Consider the following 23948-nt stretch of genomic DNA (forward strand, 5'->3'; position numbering starts at 1 on the left):
GGAAAGACAACATTTTTTTTTGAACTTCCAAGGAATTGTGCAGAAATTTCTGTAACAGAACGGGTCAAAAGTCTGACAACTTTCCTACCCTCTATCACTGGCCCATTTCATGTTCTTACTCTGAAAAGGTGATCAAATAGGTCTAGAGGGTGATGAACTGTCCTCGGCAATGCGAGACAGGAACTGGTGGATACACTTCATGGCGTCACCTAAAACTTCTGAAGATCAACAGTTTCTGAACTGATTCACCATTGGGAGATGACATGTGGTGCGTACCTGGCTGGGAGAAGTCAGGAGATGATCTGGAAGTGACGGCAGTCTTGACCTGTCGGTGCTGAACCCACTCTGTAGCCATCACAGCGACGTCTCTCTCAACTTTCTCCATGTCTACAAACTCCAGCCAGGCGTCCTGGCCATAGCACAAGTATATCTGTTCAGTAACTGTCAAAACGGCGCTCATGTTGCCAGCAGCCCATACACAAAGCCACAAAAACTCTTTCCCACACCAGGCCATACACTAGTATAACAGGTCTATCCACAAAGACTGTTCTATGACATTCTTGTATATTTTAGCGCCCATAGTGAAGCATTTCGTATAGCTTTGCTTGTGTTGTAATGTTGATTTTTTTCCCACATAATGACTGTACAAATTAGTGTAATTCAGCTTGCTGTACATGTACCTCATGCTGCAAGGCTGATTTTTTAAATGAAACTGTAAAATCACCACAAAGTCATAGCATATAGACCAGGCCTTTTCCATCACAGTCACCATTGCATGCTGGGAGACTTAGGTCCCTATGGATTCTTGTTAAGCATTGTCATTGTAATGGTGTTTTTTCTTCCTGTTACCCATAATGCCTCACACCTCCCAGCATGCAATGGGATTTGTAAAATGGTCTATCTAGCACAAGCAGGTACAGTATTGCACAGCAAAATATCATTGATTATAATTAATAAGTAAATGTCATCATCTTCCCGATACCCAGGCAAATGGGGGGTGAGGTAGAAAACAACAGTAAATATTTAACTATAATTGTATTACTATTAGGAACAGTTTACCAGTTTACCAGGCTATAGTCTAGGGGAATGTAGAAGAAAGTTAACTTTATCATCTGCAAATCTAAAGAAAGTCTAGGCAAAAAGATACTGAAAAAAGTATTAAAAAATCTACAGTTTCCAGTGGTTGTCTTTCTATTGAGGGTTATAGTAACTGTTATTATATAATAATAAATGGGAATAACTGAATAACTTGTTTCTGAATCAACTTTTAGATGCCTTGAAGCTCCTTGAAGATTTACCTGACAGTTCTTGAACAGACTGAGAAGCCGCTCAGCATCATACTGCTGAGGCAGGGCCGGCAGGTACAGGTCAGGGTCATGCAGTCTGGGCTCCTCAATCCACAGGTAGAACGAGTGGAACAGCCTAGAAACAAGACTGGGTTAGACATCTTACACCTCCTTCATTATTTTGAGTGAAGTATATCTCCTCCCAACTCATGATGTTTGAATGTAGAAGAGATAATTTTGTGAGCCGGTTTACATTTTCTATCTTTCTCTCCCTGCCATTTTTCAACCCAGTCAAATTTAACCCTGTCAAAAAACAGCACTATTTTTTTTGTCTGCTACATTTTGTACTCAGATATTATCATAATTATGATAAATTTATTCCAAAGCTGGTTCTTCATGATCAGCCTTTTTTAAAATGAATGACATAAATTTATGACCAGACATACAATGTAAATGCTTTTACTTTACAGTATTTACAAACAAAAACTATTTGAATCATATTAAAAGTATAAGTCTAGAGTAAAACGTTTTTCCAACATAAGGGATTGTTCTCCCCATCACCCTTCGCTCAACTGTGACAGGGTCTGCTATCATTTACTGGATACCTTTGACCAAGTGTTGACGTCACACTTCAAAGAAGCCACATGACAAGTCTCACTGGGTCAGTCAATTGAAGAAGATCAGAGTGACTGGTCAAATACTCAAAGTATGATTTAAGTAGTACTTTTAAGTACTAAGTTAAATCATACTTAAAAGTTCATTTATGTTGGTAGTAACATTATTTAAAGTTAAAACCAACATAAATGAACTTTTAAGTATGATTTAACTTTATAAGTAGTACTTAAAAGTACTTAAATCCTACTTACTTGGACAGATTATGATGCAACCCTGCAGAGTCAGAGCTTGGCACCAGTGGTTCCTCTGACTGATCCTCTGAAAGACAAAATGCACGTTAAGTTAGACAGAGCATACTTCATAGATTCTACCTTACAGGTAAGTCAAACATATTACAATGATCCACGTTAGGTGTTTACTCTCTAAGTGTATGGATCTGCTCTTACTACTTCAATGTCTTTTTTTTTCCAATATCAGTAAGACTATGATCATACTGTCAGTGATAATTTTCCCTCACTTCACTGATTTTAATATACTGACACAAACAGGGCAAGTGGATGTCAGGTGTTTGACAAATGAATAACTGCCTACAAATGATATAAAAACGTAAGACACATCAGTTCTCTGTGTACTATGATGAAGGTTTAAGCCCCTGTAACACATTCTCGGCCTTCCCCCGAATCTGTTCCCGATCACTAGCTGACCAGAAGTTCAGGAGAACTCTGACCAGATTTAGGCCACCTTTCTATGCAAATCAAAACAAATTTGTGTTAACTTGGACTCAAATATGACTCCTCAACACGCCATGAACACTGCTGACTTACTGGGATGGTTGGCTGGTGTTTTGCTGACTTACGGTCAAAAACCAGACAACAATGATGGAACCACCTGGATGACTCACGAATGTTTTAAACATTTTGAAACATTCCGCTGAACCGTAGCTAAATTTGGGGGAATGCCAGCCGGTTTCAGCGGGCATTTGGCTAGCGTTTGGGAGGCCAAATTCATGAATGTGTGACAGGGGTTTATGTACAACTCTCACCTACCTGGAGCAGTGTCTGAGGATACATCTAGCGTCATTGCTGGTGTCTTGGAGGCAGCGTAGTGGAAGTCTGCCGCCTCCTGAAGACGCTTCTTCAACTTTTTCAGCAGGGAAGACTGGGAGTGAGCCTGGAAGAAACGATGGCCCACACCTCCTCTTCCTGCCATTCTGGGAGGACAGTAAGGATGACAGTAAATGGCTTGGGCATGTCTGATGTATGCCAGAAGAGAGATTACTGTACAGTGAACATGTGGCACATAAGCATGTGGTCGTCCCCACATACACTTTAGGCTCGTTCTCATTCAAATAATGCTGTCGCTACTCTTTACGACTAGATATGAGCCAAATCACAGACCTCATCATTGCTTTCTTCACTTCCCCACTATGGTCACTGTAACTTTGGCTCAAGTAAAAGGAATCATTGTGAATAAAAGAACTTTTAATTTAATATTCAATTATTTAGTATTCGTGTATTTGTGTACGACAGCTAATGGACTGAATAAAGTATCCAAGTATCCAAATATTTAGTACCAACTTGATGAAAGTAATTTTACGGAAATAAGTACATTGCCTAGAAGCTGTGGTATTCCTGGTCCCATGAGACAGAGGAATGCCTAGTACATGTACAGGGCTCGAAATTCATTTTTGGGAATAGGTGCAGTATAGTGCACCCAACCTAAAAATTTAGGTGCACAGACAATTTTTTGGCTGCACAATATAAAACAAAACCTAATTACAGATCTTACTGCTCCTCTTTTGAGCTTGAATCTTAAATGGGAGCTAACTTCAAAATCTTAAACAAGTACCAGAACAAAGATTTTCTGACACTTAGATGCCAAGAATATCCAGTATTACTGTATACATTTGATATGTACAAAGATACCTACAACAATATTTAGGTGCACCAGTGCACCTACAGAAAAAAATTGGGTGCACAGCTGCAATTTTGGGTGCACTAAGGTGCACATGCACCCAGTATTTCGAGCCCTGGTGTACTTCTACTGTTCTGAGCTGTTCCAATAGCAAAACAAACTTGGCCAAACAGAACCTACCCCTGGTCTGCAGCGGGTCGGTGCAGGTAGATCTGGAAGAATCGTTGCCAGACCAGAGGCAGGAGCGGGTGGTCCAGGGGCGTGGCCAGGGCCTGCCCCGCCCAGCGATAGATCATGAGGCGGGGCAGGGGCGGGGCAGACGGGAGGTGGACCTCACTGCTCACAGTCTAGTGAAAAAAAAACACGACTGTTGTGTTAAACTGACTGAATAGTACCAAAACAGTGACAGTGAAACACTATGTTTGTATAGCTCTACTATAGGTACATGTACTACATGTACAGTATATACCTCCTCTGGCAGCAAATTTAAATCACATTTAATTTTACGCTGTACCTGAAACTTTTATGGTTAACGTGGTTGTTTACAAGTGGGTGAGATATAGACAATAGAAGAAAATGAATAAATTATAATAATAAAATAATGATGTTGTTGCCTACTTTGACGGCTCCTTCCACAGTGATGTTGCTGTCCTGTTGTAAGGCGCTTTCCAGCATCTTCCTGAGCTGTGTGTCCTCCTCCCACATGCTCTCTGCCTGTAACACCTGGTACGCCACCCACACATCTGATAACAACAGCAGAAAGAAAAATGTCCAGACTAGGCATGATGTACATGATGACTAATAAACTGGTGCATGAAGTACCAACCACTAAGTATCTAATACCGTCCCACAAAAGAACAAGAAAAACACTGTCATGCCTTCAAATATCAGAGTTATCAACTAAGAATTGAGGTGTTCAAAAATTTTGTACATTATTTATTTTTTTTGTATTGTCCAAGAACTACATGTACATGTATCATAGAGTGGTACTTGCTGCCACCAAGTACAGTAGGGACATCATCACTAGAAAGCTTGAAACAACTGAACTGAGTGCCACTGGTTATTCTTGACTTTACCCCCGGGAATTAAGTATTATTATAACAATGAACAAAGAATGACAACATTTCTGTCACACTAGGCTAAGCACAGGTCACAACAACAATAACAAATTTTCTACCATACCTGACTGTGTAGGCTTGTCCAGAAATGTGGGTGGACCAACACTGGACGACATCCAGGACACCAAAGACACCAACACACCTGGGTCTGTCTTGGTACTGAGGAGAGCCTGGAGATACCAAACAGTCTGTCACTTTCTAAGTCTGTAACTGCCATGACTAAAACTTCCACACAGGTTCAATTTGTCTTGGTATTGGCAACAAGAATACTCAGAAGAAGACCTGTCATCATGTTATTTAGACTGCACCAGAAATGGACCAGCTTTGTGGACAGACTGAGACAGAGAAATTCAAAATAAGGTCACATCAATGTGATTTGTTGGTTCTAGGATTTTTTTTTCAGAAAAAAATGTAGGAACAGACTTAGGCATCCTCTGATAGCCTCAAAAGCTATTACATGTATATGTCTTGAGGTCAACATACCAGGTTCGTTTGTAATTCAAGCAATGACTTTTAACATTTTTTTTCCAACCAATGTATAACTATTGATAGATGGATAAACCGCATCAACTACGAAAGCAAGAAGCTTTCTTCAACCTTTTGGACCAAAATATGAACATTTGAAGTAGTTGATTCAGAGAACCATCCTTTTTTTTGCAAATCAGAAAAAAGGAATCTGAGAACCAACTAATCAAATTGTTGTGGCCTAATGAATAAAAGATATTAAGAATCTCATAAAAATAAATATGTCAATGAGGTAGGAGATCTCTGATTTTTTTTCCCTGGACCGACCTTATAGCGATCATACAGGATACTGATGGTCATGTCCTCGCCTCCCTTGCACCTGAAGGCCGTCTGCAGGAGGGAGTCCAGCACCTGGAGCACCTGCGGGCTGTACCACCACTGTGGGAGGGAGGTCAGCATGCGCACCCACAGCTCCAGCACTGTTGTACTGGACACACGGGCGGACACAAACCCACTCTGCACCTGGAACTGCCAACAGATGCAGAATGATGCAAATCAGTACAGCTGTAATAAATTCACACGTTAAAAGTTTTTTACAGGTGCCTTTTACTAATGATGCTATACAATGTTAGAATTTAATATTACCTAATAAATATGTTTTGTGGTATACATTCCGTATAATATCGTAAGAAAAACAGTACTACGGGGGTTAATGTGAGTTGTACTAGTAAGCTTGACTTGTATCTATGAAATTATAGGACACTCTTGTGCAAAAAAGAAGACAGTAGAATAATTTTGTCGATGTCAGTGTAACACAATCCTCAAACTGGTCACTGCCAAAACAAATGTTATTGATGAACATCAAATTGATTGTCCAGAAATTGAATGTTTCAAAAAAAGACACTAACCTGTATCATACTACACAACAGCTTGCAGTGAGGTCCCATGTTGGAAGAAGTCAGACTATGGTCTGATTGGATCACCTTCTCCACTATCTTCAAGAATCTATAATTAGATGGAAAAGAAGAAAGTTTACTACTACATTTGATTAAGTGGCAGGAGGAGGAGGAGAAACATAAGAGAAAACAATATATTTCATCCATACCAATGGTATGGACTGAAATATAACAAGAAGCCATAGGCGACAATTCTCCGTGAAGTATTATATATTGCAACAAAAAGAAGTAGCCATTAGCTACAATTCTCTGTGAAGAAAATAAATCGAACAAAGAAAAATTGTTTAAACGCGCGTCGGCTCAGTCATCTTAAGTCGCAACAACCAATCAGAGATGCGAAATGCCGACACGTGACGCGGGATTTGGGGAAGGGCGCGCGATGCCCGAAATATTTTTGCGTCAATATTCAGCGCCGTGTTTCAAGAGATTAATACCGAGAAACAAATTCTTTTCTTGTTTTTAACGCATAAACATGCATTTACGCTAATCTAGTATGATTCAGGGTTACTTTTTTTTTACCTGCCATGGCCAGATTATGTAAAGATGTGTGTATTGTGTGTACAATCTACAGAAAGAGAAATGTACATCAGGTCCGATCATCCGATTTTCACGTTTCGGTTTTTTGGACTCGGTTCATGAACGTATTTTGGTTTGGCTCCTGGAATGTGCGAAAAAAATGACTCCCGGGACTGTCTACAGGGAACACTCGCACATTCGCGGTGTATCAGGACAGCGCGACTGGTCGGCATTAGCGCAGTCCCTGCAATTAGTAACAGTTGCACATCAATCCGGCCGAAAGCATGATTGTGTAACACAGGCTACTTCTTCATATACCGGCTCATACTACACGACGCCTTTACAACTAGCAAATCATAAAATTACCCGATCTACTAGTACTGTATGTGCGGTTTACCAGCCCCAGACCACATCTGACCACGAGGCAGAACACATTGATGGGTTGCTCAAAAATATTGTCCATGTTTACAAAGAGCTGCTCCACTAACACTATGGAGCGGCCCAACCCAAAAATATTGGCCATGTATCGTTGCTAGGACGACCTGCCAGTTGCTACGTGACTAAATACACGCCGCCACTAGGTCGCCACACCCGACCAGTTTGAAATCGATAGGATTACGTTATCGGTATTAACATTTCCTAATGTTGACCATCAGCCCCGCCGCGACTTACTACCGGTGACATAAACGGACGACAACATTTCAACGGCATGGGGATGTTTCGAAAATAACCATTTACTCCAATATCAAAACAGCTACGGTAAAAATAAAAAGACGTGCATCATCCCGGACATAATGCAACACCACATGCGAAATTACACAGAAATGCGACGTACGGAAGAATGCGTTTTGGCTGCGAACATCTTCCAAAAAACTTGGCATCTCTTAACCATGGGCAAAAACATCTGGAACCACTTATCAAAACCACCCCGTATCTGCATGAACTTTTACCCCCCCCACTGCTATTCCAAACAACGCGTTTTTCTGGACCATTCCAATTCGCCTCGTAATTGTAGGGGTGCGTCTGCGATATTACATTGACCGCGAAAGCAGCAATGGCAAAAATACACATTCGTGCATCAACACGGGCATGCCCGCAGACGGCGTATAAAATTGCGTGCCGATTACACAAAGAGAACCCAGTGTTTTGACTGCGAACATGAAAAATCAGCCGATCACAACACTCCGTCCGGAGGTCCTGACCTCCTTCACGGAGTAATAATTGAGTTCAGGCTTGAATGCTTGTACAAGTTTTTCTGCATTTGCAACAATGCAACACAATGTGGAGCACCATGTATACAGTACATACCTTTTATCCTGTAGGATGTTGTGTTGAGATGTGAGAAACAGTGGGGTGATCTTGGCCAGTATGTGGATAGTGGGCACAATGTGTCCTCCTTCTACCAACTGGAGTAGAAGTGGTAGTCCTGACGATAAGAACTCAGTTTTGCTGAAAGTGATCAAAAACACTCTTAACCACACACTGTACATAAAAAACGCTATGGAAAACATATTACCTTCTTGGTGAAGGTAACAATATACGGATGAATGTATTTTACACCCTATGTCAGGTGTAAAATAATACAACCATTGGCATTTAAAACGGTAAAATCCATCATTTACAGTGTATGTAGTTAAAACTTAACTTTAGTCTATTGACATACCATAATATACACAATAATCTAGGTCACGGTAAACTTCTGCTGTATATGGGTCTTTCAAAATGACAAAGCTTATATTAACATTTATGCATATTAATTACTTTAAAATGACCAAAAAGTGTTTGATGTGTGGGCCCCTGCACAATACAAGTATGGTCCGAAGAAAAATCCCAGAACAAGAAGAGCTTGCTCACATCCCTTTCTCATTTACAAAACTGTTAGTAATATATTTGACATACATGTAGTTCAAACATTTATCCACTGTATGGGTAGATTCTCGTAATTGATAGATCACCAACTTGTCTTCAATTTGTTTACATTCATTTTTCTTTTATCCACTTTGTATTCATTTTGTCATTGTGATAAACTCTTATTTTATTAACCTCATGTTCACCAGTAATGACCATACAAATTACAATAGAAAAACTACGTGAATTTATCTCCAATTGCTTTAAAAAGAGAGAAGAAATCTTCAAGACCTAGATTAGTTTATTCTCTAGTAGTTGTTAAGACTTTTACGTTATTCTGTTATCCTTGTATCCTATGTATATGTACCATGTTACTCAGTATGATGTACATGTAACATCACACTCTGATGTATGCATTTAACCCTAAGAACATGAACATGCAATTAAAGATTAATTAAAGATGTATACTTAAGTCCTCAAATAGTAGACATATAAAATTAATGTTTTAGCAATCATGCTTTTTGCCTGATACTTGTTACATAAATATATGTGATAAAGAAGAGCTTACTCATGGCCCACAGATGTCATGGCTAGTGCAGTGTACAGAGCAATGGGCATATCAGACTTGACAGCTCTCTGTAGATGCTGCAGGGAGGAGTCGTCTGTCAGGTTGGGGATGTCCTGACTGATAGCTTGTGTGCTGTTCCCTGCTGACAGCGCCGGCTGTGGCTGTTCCGTGGCGTGGAGACGCAGCTGCAGGGCCACCTCCCACAGCCAGGTGGACAGCTGCTGGTCAGGCCCGACTGTCAACCGCGCAGCCGCAGCCAGCTGCGTCACCTGCAAACATAGAAGGAAATTCAGTTAATTATTACCTTTAGCAATAAGATTACTGTTACAGTAGTCTATGTTTTTCGTGGCGTTTGTGTGTTTGTGTGTGTGTTTGTGTCTGTAAACAAGATAACTTGAGAAAGCTTAGATGGATTGATATTTGGCAGGTGGGTAGGTATTGATAAGTCCTCAAAATTATTAGATTTTGGGCTCCCTAGCGGCTTGTTATGGTAGTGCAGTGAAACATCTAATATATACATATATATAATATATATATGTATATATTAGATGTTTCACTGCACTTGTCTGGGCATCAGTTATCATATATTATATGATAACTGATGCCCAGACAAGGAGTTCTTCCCTAAACCAGACAGACTCATATCTGCTCCAGGGACTTTTGGCATCTAAAGGCCATAAAAATTATATAATATTATCAATATAATAATAATAATAATATGCAGAAGGATGGAAAGGTGCAGGAATACAGAACTCTTCTAGTCGTGATATGTCATGTACTACAGTTTCTGACCTGTTTGATGCCTGCTGCTATCAGTCCTGCCTGTTCCTTGTTGTACATGAAGTGGTTGGACACCTGTACCAGGAGTAGACCCATCCATCTGTGCAGCTTCAGGGGGAGGAACAGTCTGTCTCCCTGGAAAAATACAATCAGTAACAAGATTGTTTTTATTGTTAACTTCATGAAAATCAGAGGTATTGTTTTTGGTATGTCTGTGTGTGTCCGTGTGTGTGCCTGTGTTTCTGCATGGCCTTTAGGTCAGGTTGTAATGGATATGCACGGCAGTATGGTCAGTCTGTCTCAGATGAAGAAAGTCATTAATCACCTCTACATCTTGCATCGCATGTGAACAACGAGGTTAAAAAAAGAGGAATTGGGAATTACTTGCAACGCATAACATGTACCATCAATACGAGAGTTTCACGGATGCTTGTGACTCTCTTCCATAGCCCTGGGCAGGTCTTCCGATCTGCAGCCCGCATCCTCACACAGTTGGTGTATGTAGGTTGTGCAGGGTCTGCCTACACTAGCATGCCCGTGTTTAGGTGCCCAGAGAAGGACGTCACTAACAATCTCTTCCTTACTCCTCCAAGAATGCCCAGCAAAACGGAGTCTCCTCTCACTTGTTAGATAAGTCAAACTCTTAATCTTATGTGAAATGGTACTCCCCAAGGTTTAACTACCCACTTACACACACGCACACACACATGCAAGCACGCATGCACACACACACACTCTCAAACACACAGACACAAACCACTCCACACATGTAAAGACTTACACATTACTGTACCTGTGCATTAGTCCCCCAGTTGAGCCTGGCAGCTATGAGTCTTGCCAGCCTGTGTTCTGGTGACTGGAGTTCAGTCTGCAGTAACCACTTCTCCAGCAGGACCATGTCAGGAGCCTGGGGCAGCCACAGGTGCAGCGGCAAGTCTTTGTACAGATACAGGGACATCTGGAAGAGACGAATGCATGTATTATATACAGTGAATCTAAATGGTGCTATGGCCTATAGCTAGTAGATAGAGTGTTTGCATGCCAGTTGCATTCAAATGGTTGAATACTGCTTTCTCCATTCGTGTAAGAGGAAAGACTAGCACCTAATTGTATTCATTTTACGTATGTGGCCAAAGTGAACCAAGCATGTTCTCATAACACTATTAAGATATTCCAACTAATGAACAATCAGTCAGTCAGTCAGTCAGTCAGTCAGTCAGTCAGTCAGTCAATCAATCACGACAATCAAACTTAACCTAATCATTGTTACAGTATTGGGTACAATGCATGCCATTGGTAAGTTAAAATTATTCAAGACTAAGAAACCAAATGGACAAATTCTCTATTGCATATCTTAAAGCAAATGATTATAAGCAGAATTACACAGAAAACACAGTACAGATAAATAATTGCACTGACCAGACCAACTTGGTCCATGGTGCTGCCCACTCTCTCCATCAGAGTGGACGCTGCCGTGGGATGGACCAAACATATGGAGGACAGTAGCTCACGACCAACCTTCGAGCAGAACTCACGCGTTCTGGTGCTCACATAGCACAGCTTTAAAATTATAAAATTTAATGTAACTATATGATTGTGACTTAAGCATTAGCAAAGTGTGTTAAGTTACTTGCAAAAACAATGAAAATCAGAGATTGTAGACTTCACCCCTCATACCTATACTGCTTTGTGACCATTTTAGTCGCACAGAGAAAAACATTGACAATTTACATGTAACAGTTGGAGATGTATATTTGGCAATGTTGTATTGTGTATATAATTGATAATCACAGAGAAATACATGTATGCACAGGCATACACACACTGAGACAGACACATAATGTCACAGAGACAGACAAGGAAAAAAATACGGTATTTCACTCCCTTCGCCCAAAGTAGAGATCAGGTGTACCTCATTAACACACAAATTGATGAAACCACCTGCTCTGAAACCTAATCATGAGATCAATATTGGATGACATATATGACACAAGTTTAAAAATCTCTGTCGTGTTTCAAACTTAGGCTCAAGACATGTTATTATGTTTCAGTATAGTAGTTTAGACAAGATTGTTGTACCTTATAAAGGTGTGTGACTACGATGTCTACAAATGCGTTGTCTGCCCCGGTATGGCTGCGTGCCATGTTTGTACAGGCTGTCAGCAGGAAGATGGCCTCTGACTGCTCCAGCTCACAAAGCTTGTCCTCCATCTGAACCATCATGTCACTCTCTAGTCAGACAAACACAACAGGAAACTAGAAAGGTAACATTTGCAAAGCAAATGCATAATGTTTACCTTCCCATGGTCTGCTCTGTTAATTCTTACTCGCAAACACATTTCATATATCATATGGTCAGACAGGAGTCTAAATCCCTCCTGCTATAAAATTGCAACATGACGTAACCCAACACTAGTTACCATGGTGACAGATGTCTGATTCAGGTCTTTGACCTTATTGTTTAGGAGGAGAAGAAGACGAAACAGAGCAAAAACAATATGTTTTCCTTCCGTAGTATGCAGTAAACTAGTTTTTTTTGAGTTACTTAATTCTGTGTATTAAGTCAAGTGCTTATAAATATAAACAAGCTTTTGAAATAACCTGAAGCCTACATGTAACCAAAACGGAACAATTGACATCAGCAACGGGTCAAAGGTACCCAGCAGTCAGTGTCGGCCCCTGTCTCGGTTGAGGGATGGGAATCCTATCTAGTGTCGAGTAATTCCTCCCACCTTGTAACAATGCCTTGATCTGTGTGATGGTGGCAGCCTCCTCAGGTGGGTTGTCCTGTATTCTGTCCACGTGTAACAGCCACAGCAGCTGCCACTGCATGGTGTGGGACAGCTGCTGGTACGGTAGGTCAGACAGGAACTGTAACGCTCCCACCCTAGGCACATAGAACAGTAACAACAACATGGAAAGGTGACGTAAAAAATATTTGTTGAATACTCAGAAAATCAGAGAAGACAGATTTCACCACTGGTCCAGTTAAAGGCACCCAAAGCGATTTCAGGGCAGCAAAACTGAATTTTCAAAGTCAACTTTCTGGTCATTCTTTTAATGTAGTTGAATCAACCCTATCCCATGGCATACAATTCTTCCAGCAACCCATATATTGTGTTAAGGATTAGTTCAAATTTTAATTACTTCCAGAGACTTTTTCATAATTACCATAATTAAAAAAATGTCCTCTTTTCAAGAATAGGCAGTCCTCCATGCTACACACTCACATACGAACACACATACACGAGCATACACACACAAACACGAATACAATCGTGTAGATAAGCCAAAAATGATACTTCACCTCCTTGGGCTGAACTGATAGTCTTACCTGGGTGCAGATAGGATGCACACTACGGAGCGATAGAAGAAGTGATCATACTCCAGCTGAAGTTTCCCTACTGGCAGCTGTGCGTCTCCTTGTGCATGCTCCAATCTCCCCTTACACAGCCTCCACACCTCCGACACATGCTGGATCGTGTGCCTGAAGGACATGAACTGCTTTAGCAAAAATCATGGGTGCCAAAATGGGTAGTACACATGTATATACATGTCTGTGTACATTTTCTACCTCTATTTAATTATCATAATAACAGTTACTATGATCTACAACATGTAATTCTTACATTCATGTATGTTATATATTAACCAGAAAGGTAACATTTGCAATGAAAACGCATAATGTTAACCTTCACATATGCTTGTGCCTAGTGTTCTCTTACCGGACCAAATATCTCCAAATCTCTCATATCTGCCAACCACAATTCAGGTAATCACTCACATATCAGCCAATCACAATTCAGCTAATCACTCATATCAGCCAATCACAGTTCAGCTAATATAAAGGAAGGAGGATGAAACCTCTCACCTAACAAGCCTTCCGAGCCGTTTGACAAACTGTCTGTAGCGACTTCTGTTGAAGTTTCTCAGCCCTTCACTGAGCAGCTTGACAAGTGTGGAACACAGGGCAAATATCCACAGCATGTGCCGTTCTGTAACATCACTCACCACAAGGTCTGTATCTGAGGGAAAAGCCATTGTTCAAATCAGTGTTGTTGGCAACGACTGTCTTTCTCTGAATTTTCCAGCTCATGACAGACAAAGCTTTTGGCCCATCTGTCACAGACGGACAAAATCAGCATGATTGTTAAAGATTTTGAAAGAGAATTATACTAAGCTTACTATGTCTACTAGCAAACTTTGCCCCTCAAAATGCAGGAAATAGTGTTTTAGAGGGTCAAAGTTTTAAACTTTTCAGTGCTTGCATGCTTGATAATAATTGACATCAATCCAAGTTGAGATGATGGAAAAACTTTTAGGCTGGCTAGAAGACTGGTACAAATTTCATCAATGGACAACACAATTTTTCAAGCCCTTTCATCCATAGACTGAGACAGTCTCATTGAACAGTGGAACTGTTTAACAAGGTTAATAAATGCCTACCATTGGATTGGTTAAAAAAATAGATACCAATAGTACAAATACCTGAAAGATGTACATTCATGACATAACAGAAGAATCTGTTGAAGGGAAACTGTTGTAGCAGCAGGACAAGGTCATTTTCATGGAGAAGTGACCAGGTGTCAGTAGAGTCATCTTCCTACAAACAATCAAAATAACAAAAAGAAACATCACACTTTAATGTAGTATGGTGGTATAGTAGATTTTATCTAGCTAACATCAATTGTCATGACTTTATTATCCTAGGACTGCCACATTTGAATGAATGAATAAATAAATAAATTAATTAATAAATTAATTAATCAATTAATGAATGAATGTATGGTTTATTTCTGTAAAATACTGCAGCCATCTGGCTAAAGTACCTTTCACTTAGTACATAAATTAAAATACACAAAACTCAATACTATTACTAGTCAAGTCAAAGTTTATTGCACAACAATTGTAGCAGGTACAATGTACATGTATGGCAGAATGAGATTAATAAGATTACTAGCTGGTATGAGTCTATCAAAATTCTACAGAATAGGTTCAACGGGTGCTACTTGTATGTCTGGCAATGTTGATTACAACTACTGACTAAGAGTTACTACTTGCTAATTTACACTATATTATTATAGAGAGTACAATGTGCAGTTGTATATTTCACAGAGTATTGACTAAATCACCATTTGTGGTCAGTCATGAAGATTCACAAGGCCATGAAAATAAAAAATAAGCAGTTTAGTGCTCACCTCCTCTCCACCTTCATCTACTAAAGTCCAGTTGAGCGGGGCGTCGGCTTGTTCTTGTGTCTGTCCTGCTACTTGCACTGGTTTCAGCAGCTTGAGAAGTTCCAGTCTATTTCTGCAGTTCAAAATCTCGTCATTAGGGGGAGCAGCACTACAAATGTATTTGGGGTTCCAGTTTATATTATAACATAACTATAAAAGTTCTGCATTCTCACAACTAGTACTTCCAAACACTGACAAGTTAACAACAGAAATTAACCAGTTAGACTCGGTGCAGTACAGGTGTGCCATAACACCCGGGTACCCATTTTTAGCCAAGCAAACCAGGTCAGCCCACTCCTACAATGCTTTACACAGATTCTGACGGCATTTACATGTAATATGCAAAATTTGCCGACTTTGCTGTAAATAATGTGAAATCAGATACATGTAGCTTTTCCTCCAAATTACAGGAAATTAGAAAGGCTTGCCATATGCATCTAGGCCACCAAACATAGGAATGGTGCAAAAGCTAGACTTCCCTTACAAGGATGAATTCATCCGTATGTTTAGCTGTACAAGATGGGACTTGAACTGTCGCCCTTCCAGGTCCAAGTAAAAAGTACTGTAAATCATGATTTTTTTTCGTGGTACTTTTATCAGTTTTCGCAGTCAATTCTATACCGCAAACTTATAATTACCGTGAACAAATAATTTTTTACTTTTTGCTGCACCCACCGTCAGAATATTATATTATAGTTCTGCGAACATGTTCATTTTTTTCAGACCACAAACTTTTGCTACCGCGAACATAAATTGATTTACAGTATACCGTATGGGGTTGAAGAGTGTGGCCAGCATGACGAGAAACTGGTGTACTTGAGCGGACGCCACGTCGGCGCTGTCATCAGGTGAGGGACAAGGCACTTGTATGAGTGCAGCGGCCCAGGAGCCGACACCAGACGGACAGCGCAGCACATGGTTCAGCAGGAACAGCCGGTCGTGGAAGGTCGCTGTCCTCATCAGGAGACAACAACTCTGCCAGGAAGTAACCATGGAGTAAACAACAATAACAACAGTTTTGCCTTGTCCAGGCTTAGTGGATGGAAGGTGACTTTACAACATTGTCAGGAAATAACAATCATTATGGAGAAACTCTCCTGTTTCAACAACAATAAAAACTATTTTGCCTCTGTCAGGCTTAGTGGAGGGCCTGCATGTAGGAATACCTACACAAACACATTCAGAAAGTCAATTATACAAAATGTGCTCAAAAAATAAAAAATCATTTAAAAAATAGAAACAAAAACATAATAATAGATGAAAAAGGTGCACAGCTCCAATTTTGGGGACACAAAAGTTCTGCACCCAGTATTTTGAACCCTATAGAAACTATAATCTGCTATCTACTATACTTGAAAATGAACTTATTTGGAAACTTCTGGTATTGTAATTGGGAAAAAAGATTCATGTACAACTTGATCAGCTACATGTAATTGAGAATCTAAACAAATATCCAAGAATCTAAATAAAAATACTGGTATAGAAAAAGGTAATATTATGAAACAGGTGAACATACCAGTTTTTCTATCCAGTTCTGAATATCCTCCAGAAATTGCTGGTCCCTGATTGGTCTACGCTGGAATGTGAACAGCACACTGATGCAGCTGCGAACTCTCTCTCGCTGAGCTGTCATGTTGGGGTCAACTACAAAATATGAAGAAGACAAGATTTCCACCATACCATCACCAAATGTTGTTAACCTATACAACTGATGTATTTTAAACGTTTCTCAATGATTATGCAATATGATACTCATTTGCATGAACAGCATATCCTCTTCTCAAAGACAGTCAAATCTTAAGCTCTCAGACCACTGTTTGATAAAATACGTAGAATGTCAAAAAACAAATTATGATTCATTTGTAAAAAAAAAGGATGATGACAAAATAATGATTTTATAGTTGGATATTAAGAATATGCTGTATACATGTATAACTACAAATGTATGTAATATCTTTACATAGTTACATAAACCTATGAAATTATTTGGGTGCACTGATGCACCCACAGAAAAGAATTAGGTGCACAGCTCCAAATTTGGTGCACTAAGGTGTACATGCTCCCAGCATTTCAAGCCCTGCATTCGTAAAATCTAAAGTCAACTACCAAGTTGCTGCTCCCTCACAATATGGGTTTGAAGATTACAGATGAGATAACGATATGATTATGTTACTCACAGGTGTCTGAGTCAGTCTGGCAGGTGCTCAGCACCTGGTGCAGGTATGTCTCCACCTGCAGCCGACAGAGGATGGCGGAGTAGCCGGCCAGGGCGTACGTGTCGTGCACCTGCACCCGCGTGTCGTGCAGAACCCTGCTCAGCTCCACACACGCCACACCTGACAGCTCCACCTGCTTATAGTTCTGCGTCTGGCTCACCTTCACGTTGTCATGGCAATAACCCTGTCAATCAATCAAGAATCCACCATGAGTAAAGAGACTCTTTTTACACAACTAAGTCTTTTATTCAGCTGACATTTCCGTGACCGTCTGTCAGCTTCCTCAGGGCAATTCTGACTGGTTCACATTGCACTGCAGCACAGGTGTCACTGCTATAGATGCATTCCCAAATGTACAATATTTACATAGTATTACATGTATCTATGGATATGCATGGATGTGTAAAAAAAGAGTCTCATCAACCCACAAAAGAGACTTATCAACCCAATGAAACTATTCACAGAAGAATCCACAAGAATTGTGTGTTTCATTAAAAATATTCGTCAAAAGTATTACATGTACATGTACATTGTTGCTGTTGACATACCTGTGCTGTTACAATATGGTCCGTGGTGACCCACAGCTGGTCCTCCAGTTGTTCCTGTCTGGACTGCAGGTCGGCAATCCCAGCATGCACCTCTGCCAGGCTGACGCGGCTGCGGAAATACTGCTGCACCAGCTGGTAGAACTCATGCTTGCTCTGATTGGTTTGCTGTAACGAGATTTCAAGACTATGATATACATGTACAACCCCCCAAAAAGTCTGTTAAATACATACGGAAATTCAATACAACACAGTGTATTCCGTATCACCTGAGGTACCAGCCTACGGCCGATCCAACCTGCGGTAGGGCTGGGACTGAGGGTGATGCAGAATACAAGAAAACATGCCTTTCCATGCAAAAGGAGCCCTTACTACCAAAAAATGCAACCACATCAATTCCGACATCCTGTATTCAAATTTTCGAAAGCGGCACACGCGGTTAGGGCAAAGTGCATTTAATTTAATATATATTCGAATCATTCTACATAAGCCATGATAGATATGTAAGGTCAGTGCACCCAGTATTTCAAGCTCTGTGTAAATACCAGTACTGGAATCCCTTGAACTATGACGGACTGACATACTAATAAATGTGAGTGAGAAGTAGATTTTTTAATCTCACCTTTTGGTTCCCTTTTTTCACCAACTCACCTGTAAGAAACAGTCCACCCATTCCTCCAGCTGGGGGAGTAGGGGATTATCATACAGACTCTGCAGCTGCTCTTGAGTCAGGGGCTGGGTAAAACCTTCGGGTAGAACCTGGGTTTCTTCTGTGGACTGGGTAATAAACAACAAACACTTGTCTTTAAGTCAGAAAGTTTGCACTGGGTCTTTTACATAATTTTTGAGTTACATGTAGTAGAAAGTTCTTGGAGCTGGGAGTATGTGTTGTAAGGTTGCAACCATTACGTATACATCCCAAAATGCACCTCTCTACAGTACCCAAATGATGTCTTAATATGCCCCAACAGTTACATAACAGAAATAATTTTGGGAATCAAAATTTGTAATGATTGCCTAATAAATGCTTACAACTTAATGCAAGACTGAGCAACCTTCTACATTTTTAAGAGTCCTTACCACAGAATGGGCATCTGTGCTTGCTACTGGAAGTTGTTCACCTTGGACACTGTCATCTTCCTCTTGTGTTACTGTCAGGTTGACGACATATTTCACCTGCGTCTCCTCTGTAGTTGACTCTTTTCTCCCCTCCTCCTTTGTGGCGACTTCGGGGATTTCTACAGGCTCACTTTGAGCTTCACTGGCTTCATTACTTGGTAAAACATTTGTTTGAGGGATTTCTTCTGGTTGGCAAGTTTGGGTCTCAACAGCAGCACTTTCTGTCGTCACACTCAAGACAACCTCAGGTGTAGAGACAGGAGGATCTTCCTCTTGATTTTGTTCCTCCTCAAATTCCTCAAGTGTCTTGTTTTTTGTCTCTACTTCTTCTGGGAAGGTCACATAATTGGAACTGGTAATGTTTGAGTCCTTAGCTTGTACTTGTAGTTCAGCGTCAGGAATACTGTCTGGTGAATGTTGAGTTGGGATTTCTTTGGATGTTAAATTTACCTGTTTGTTCTCTTGTGTGTCTACAGGTTCCTTAATGGATGAAATGTCTTCTGTTTCTTGGTCTTGTACAGGTTTGCAACTGTCTTCGCTTCTTGCTGTTGTATCTTCAATGACCTTTTCTTGTACTGAATTACTGTCGTCTACATGCTCAGCGATGTCCTTTGGCACAGTCCTGTTTTCTTCTGTGGTACACGTTATTTGACGATCTTCAAGTTCTAAGGGTATTCTTGTTTCAACAGTGCTGGAAGATTGACAACAATATTATTACTTAGATCAATAATAGTTATTTTACCCTAGATAGATAGATATTACGCATTGACAAATTTCATGGCCAAATGGCTCTGGACTGGGGGAGAAATTAAACCAGCTCATATTGCTCAATCTGAGTGAAAAGATATATAATGTGGACCACTAGAAAGACATACAAAATGCCACAGTTATATGAATTATCCAAGACATGTATAATACATCTTGCATACATAAAGCCTTTCACACTCAAACTTTCAAAGATATAAATCAAAATACATGCACATGTACAGACAGTACATGTAAGTTAAACGTTATATTTAATAGGATTCTAGTAGGAATGCTACTGGTGAGTGGGTGCGCCTCCCGAACAGCTTTACCACCTCACTAGTATTATTACTAGTTTTTAATCATTACCATTTTTGTATATAGTGTATGATATTTCATGACAATGCACAGTATTTCATGTTTAATGTATGATATTGTAGGTATTTGTATTTCATGTTCATGATTGTAATCTGTTTTGTATAATCTTAATATTGCAATCTGTATTAATATTGTAGTGTTGGGGAGGACAAATTGTAAAGATTTCAATGCACCTGTTTTGTCCTCCCTTCCACACTTGTGGTGAATTCAAATAAACAAATAAACAACCTGTCCAGTTGTCTTCGTCCAGCCACAGATTCATCTTTACTTGTGCCGCGTATGGATGGTGCTGTGGGCGTCACTTTAGTTTTTGCCTGAGGGTACAGAAAATCACAACATTCAGGCAATTTAGGCCTAGAAAAATCAAATTATGTTGCGTTGTGTTAAACTTATCTAATATAACGTTACAGAGAACTTTATTGACACAACAAAAAGCACAGCTACTTTCGTAAGGTCTAAAACTGCATGTAAGTTAGATATAACGTTAACGTTACAGACAAATACATAACTGTGTTATACTACTCGACGGCTTTGTTCTACATGGAAGTCCAGTGCTTACGACCACTTCCGGACTGGAGTTACAGTGCTGAGGAAGGAGAGTGTTATATACATGTATAAGCGCCCAAACGTGACATTTTTACTTACGTATGACACGGAAGTGGTGTCATCAACAGTAGAGCTCGAGCTTGGAAGGATATATATCACAGACTACAAGTATACACAGTCTAGTCTTAATAACTCTGCAAACTGGCAAAATACCAAACATCGCATGATCCTTACGATGACTTTGTTCCTGTTCCTGCTACACAATTAGCGTCAGTGTGACCTGTACCGTCCTAAAATCAACTCGTACCTTAGTTTTCCTCGACGTCGACCGCGGCTTTCGTTCTGCCTCCGCCATTTTGGTTAACCTTTGAACCCTGAACATAGGTCGAGGTCCACAACAACAACAACACCAACGTCCACATATAACGTTTCATTATAAGATACGGACTGGTTTGCGTTTGGGATAACAACAACAACATAGCGTCGGCGAAAGCAATAGAATCTGGTCTATGTTTACTAGTTTAACCAAGGACATTATATTCTGTGTATAATGTCCCCTTTTAAAATCATATCCACCGGCACGTGATAGTGGGGAATCCTAGCGGTTCAAATTAAAACTGCCTCTTTTTTAGAGGCCTGCTTTCAAGTTCTAATGTTAGTACTAGTACAATGTATTTGAGTGTCAATTATACAAATGTAGTTGCTCGTATGTCGTATATCTACTCAACTTCTTGGTCAAGCGTCAGAAGTGAACAAACATCCTCAACGCTTCTTGCTTGTTACATGTAACATCCGTGTCCATAATATCACCAGGGTCCATAATATCGCCTGGCCTTGAGAAAAAGTGTGCTTAAAGATATTTTCACTGCAACACCCAGGTATGTACATTTGAGGCGTGCAGGAGTGCATACCAAAAGTATGTTGCAGTAAAGATATCTTAAAGCACACTATTTCTCAAGGTGGCGATATTATGGACCCTGGTGATATTATGGACACGGATGTTAGGGACCGTTCGCAAAAAAAATTCCCTGGCCCTCACCCTAAGCTAAATATTTTCCCCTGCCCCCCCCCCGCTATAAGAAAAATTTCCTTGTCCCTCCCCCCTTTCTGAAACATTAAAACTCCCCCAAAACTATTCAAAGATGCTCGAAAATGACACAAAAACGACTATAGTATATCATCCTAGTTAAAACTTATTCATTTAATTAGCTTAATAAATAAATCCTCAAGGTACGGACGTTATTTATAAAGTTATACATTGTAATATTATATATATATGTGTTCAGGGCGCGGTACAACAAATGTATATCTACGGCCGCTGTGTGTGTGCCCGCCCCGCCAAGGATTATAGCGCGGACCGGCCGGGATTTTTAAACGTACCTGGTGGTGACAGTTGGGCCAGAGGCGGCGGCAGGAAATCTTCAGACTGGGGGGCGAGATTTCTATGGAACCGCCAGAGCGTCGAAGGGGCGAGCCGCCGCCGCGAGCCACCTGTGACGCCTACGGGCCGGGGGCATGCTGCCCCGGAAAATTTGCCCTCTGAAAAACGTAGTTTTCCTGCATTTGAGGGGGGAAATTTTGCTGGTATACGAAGCTAAGTTTTGAGTGGTTTGTAGCTAAGTTTCTTAATCGCGTTATTCGAGTACATGGCGTCCAAGAACTTCTTCCACATTATTATATAGCCTGGGTGCCATACCCATAACACTGGGCACAAGGTCCCTATCAGGCTTACAATATTTAAGAGGATTCACAATCAGAGTATAAGGGTATAAGTTTTGGCTGGGTCATATTAGGAAGACAGGATTGCGGCTAGATCCATATTTCAACTCAAATGTCAAAGATCACTAACCTTTCAAAAGAGTTTCTACGCTGTTTGATATTCAAAGCCGGCCACAACTTACTAATTAAATTAAAGACAAGACTTTGATATGAGACAGCGTCCATTACAAGTTAGTGAATGAGCTAAAAGTAGAAGAGAGGGCAAGGACGAGATATCAGCAGACAAGTCTTCAGAACAAGTAAAATATCACGAATGGTTTGTTGTGCAGTCCCCTTGCCTGGCCCGCTGGTATCCAGTCTTACGTGATTGGGCTGTTTGGGGTGTTCAGATAGGCTGTCTTCGGGCCACTAATAGCTTCCCCCCGCCCCGTGCAACAGGCCGACCGGGTCAGGATACCTATCAGGCGGGCGGGACAGAGCTCCTGGAGCCCCATGGAAAACCTGCCCCTCCCTACCACGTAAGACTGGATACCAGGCTAATGGTCTAGTATCTATTACCAAGGTAGCCTGGTATCCAGTCTGATCGTGTCCCGCCCGCCTCATATAGGTTTCTCCGTGTGTATTTTACGAGAGATTGATTAGCCCTCCACGAAGTTCTTGTTGGGGGGAAACCAAATCCTCAAGCGTACTGTCTCGTATTAGCCTAACACTCCTACCGCGGGACGGCCTGTTGCACTGGGCGGGGGAAGCTATTAGAGCCCCCGAAGGCACAACCTGCCTGAACACCCTAACAACCCCAATCACGTAAGATTGAACGTCCTTGCTATTACATAACAGCTCTTACATAATATGCAAGCTCCGTACGTGTTTCTCAGGGTGCTAATAATTATTGTGTCAAATTATATAAATCATCCGTTTACTCAATTAAAGATTTTGCAGTTGACGAAATTTCAAAGAAGATTCTGAGTCGAAGACCATAGCTACTCTCTTCCACCCAATTATCGAGCCAGAAAGGACAACTCTTATGTAACAACTCTTATATAACAACTCTTATATAAACACTCTTATATAACCACTCTTTTATACCAACTCTTATGTAATGCAAACTCAGGGCCATTAACCGGCACGGGTGTTAGCTCCGTACCTGTTTCCCACGATGCAAATAATTGTTCTGTTAATTGTACGTAATCACCCGTTCATTCAATTAAAGATTATGTAATGTACTTGTTATCCTCTATGTAGACTTGCGTTTATCAGCTTTGCTGCCTGTAAGTCTGTGTAACTTGCGTTGATTGCATTAGAAACCGGGTGTGCACTGCTAAGACGCAGTTGTATCACCCCGTCCTGCAAATAAGGAGCGCCGACCTCCCCCCCCCGG

The 23948-nt window shown here is 40.7% G+C and overlaps 1 protein-coding gene across 1 annotated transcript in view; it reads right to left on the minus strand.

The window, feature by feature from the left end:
• Nucleotides 1-21346, minus strand: part of LOC109482953 (ectopic P granules protein 5 homolog) — a 40284-nt gene extending 18938 nt beyond the window's left edge. Inside the window, 29 exon segments of the mRNA XM_019785854.1 lie at nucleotides 277-409; nucleotides 1299-1391; nucleotides 1446-1447; nucleotides 2153-2257; nucleotides 2948-3111; nucleotides 3996-4162; nucleotides 4434-4558; nucleotides 4998-5103; nucleotides 5726-5926; nucleotides 6307-6403; nucleotides 8179-8319; nucleotides 9287-9555; nucleotides 10079-10201; nucleotides 10860-11024; nucleotides 11486-11626; nucleotides 12146-12297; nucleotides 12799-12953; nucleotides 13401-13553; nucleotides 13938-14091; nucleotides 14555-14669; nucleotides 15265-15376; nucleotides 16073-16278; nucleotides 16820-16947; nucleotides 17481-17703; nucleotides 18068-18232; nucleotides 18716-18841; nucleotides 19145-19874; nucleotides 20534-20619; nucleotides 21159-21346. Of these exon segments, the coding sequence (XP_019641413.1) occupies nucleotides 277-409; nucleotides 1299-1391; nucleotides 1446-1447; nucleotides 2153-2257; nucleotides 2948-3111; nucleotides 3996-4162; nucleotides 4434-4558; nucleotides 4998-5103; nucleotides 5726-5926; nucleotides 6307-6403; nucleotides 8179-8319; nucleotides 9287-9555; nucleotides 10079-10201; nucleotides 10860-11024; nucleotides 11486-11626; nucleotides 12146-12297; nucleotides 12799-12953; nucleotides 13401-13553; nucleotides 13938-14091; nucleotides 14555-14669; nucleotides 15265-15376; nucleotides 16073-16278; nucleotides 16820-16947; nucleotides 17481-17703; nucleotides 18068-18232; nucleotides 18716-18841; nucleotides 19145-19874; nucleotides 20534-20619; nucleotides 21159-21233 (4612 nt within the window). The 5' untranslated portion in view covers nucleotides 21234-21346.
• Nucleotides 21347-23948: the final 2602 nt, after the last annotated feature.

Source organism: Branchiostoma belcheri, unplaced genomic scaffold (assembly GCF_001625305.1).
Source record: "Branchiostoma belcheri isolate BF01 breed outbred unplaced genomic scaffold, Haploidv18h27 scaffold61, whole genome shotgun sequence".
In the NCBI taxonomy this organism is placed as follows: Eukaryota; Metazoa; Chordata; class Leptocardii; order Amphioxiformes; family Branchiostomatidae; genus Branchiostoma; species Branchiostoma belcheri.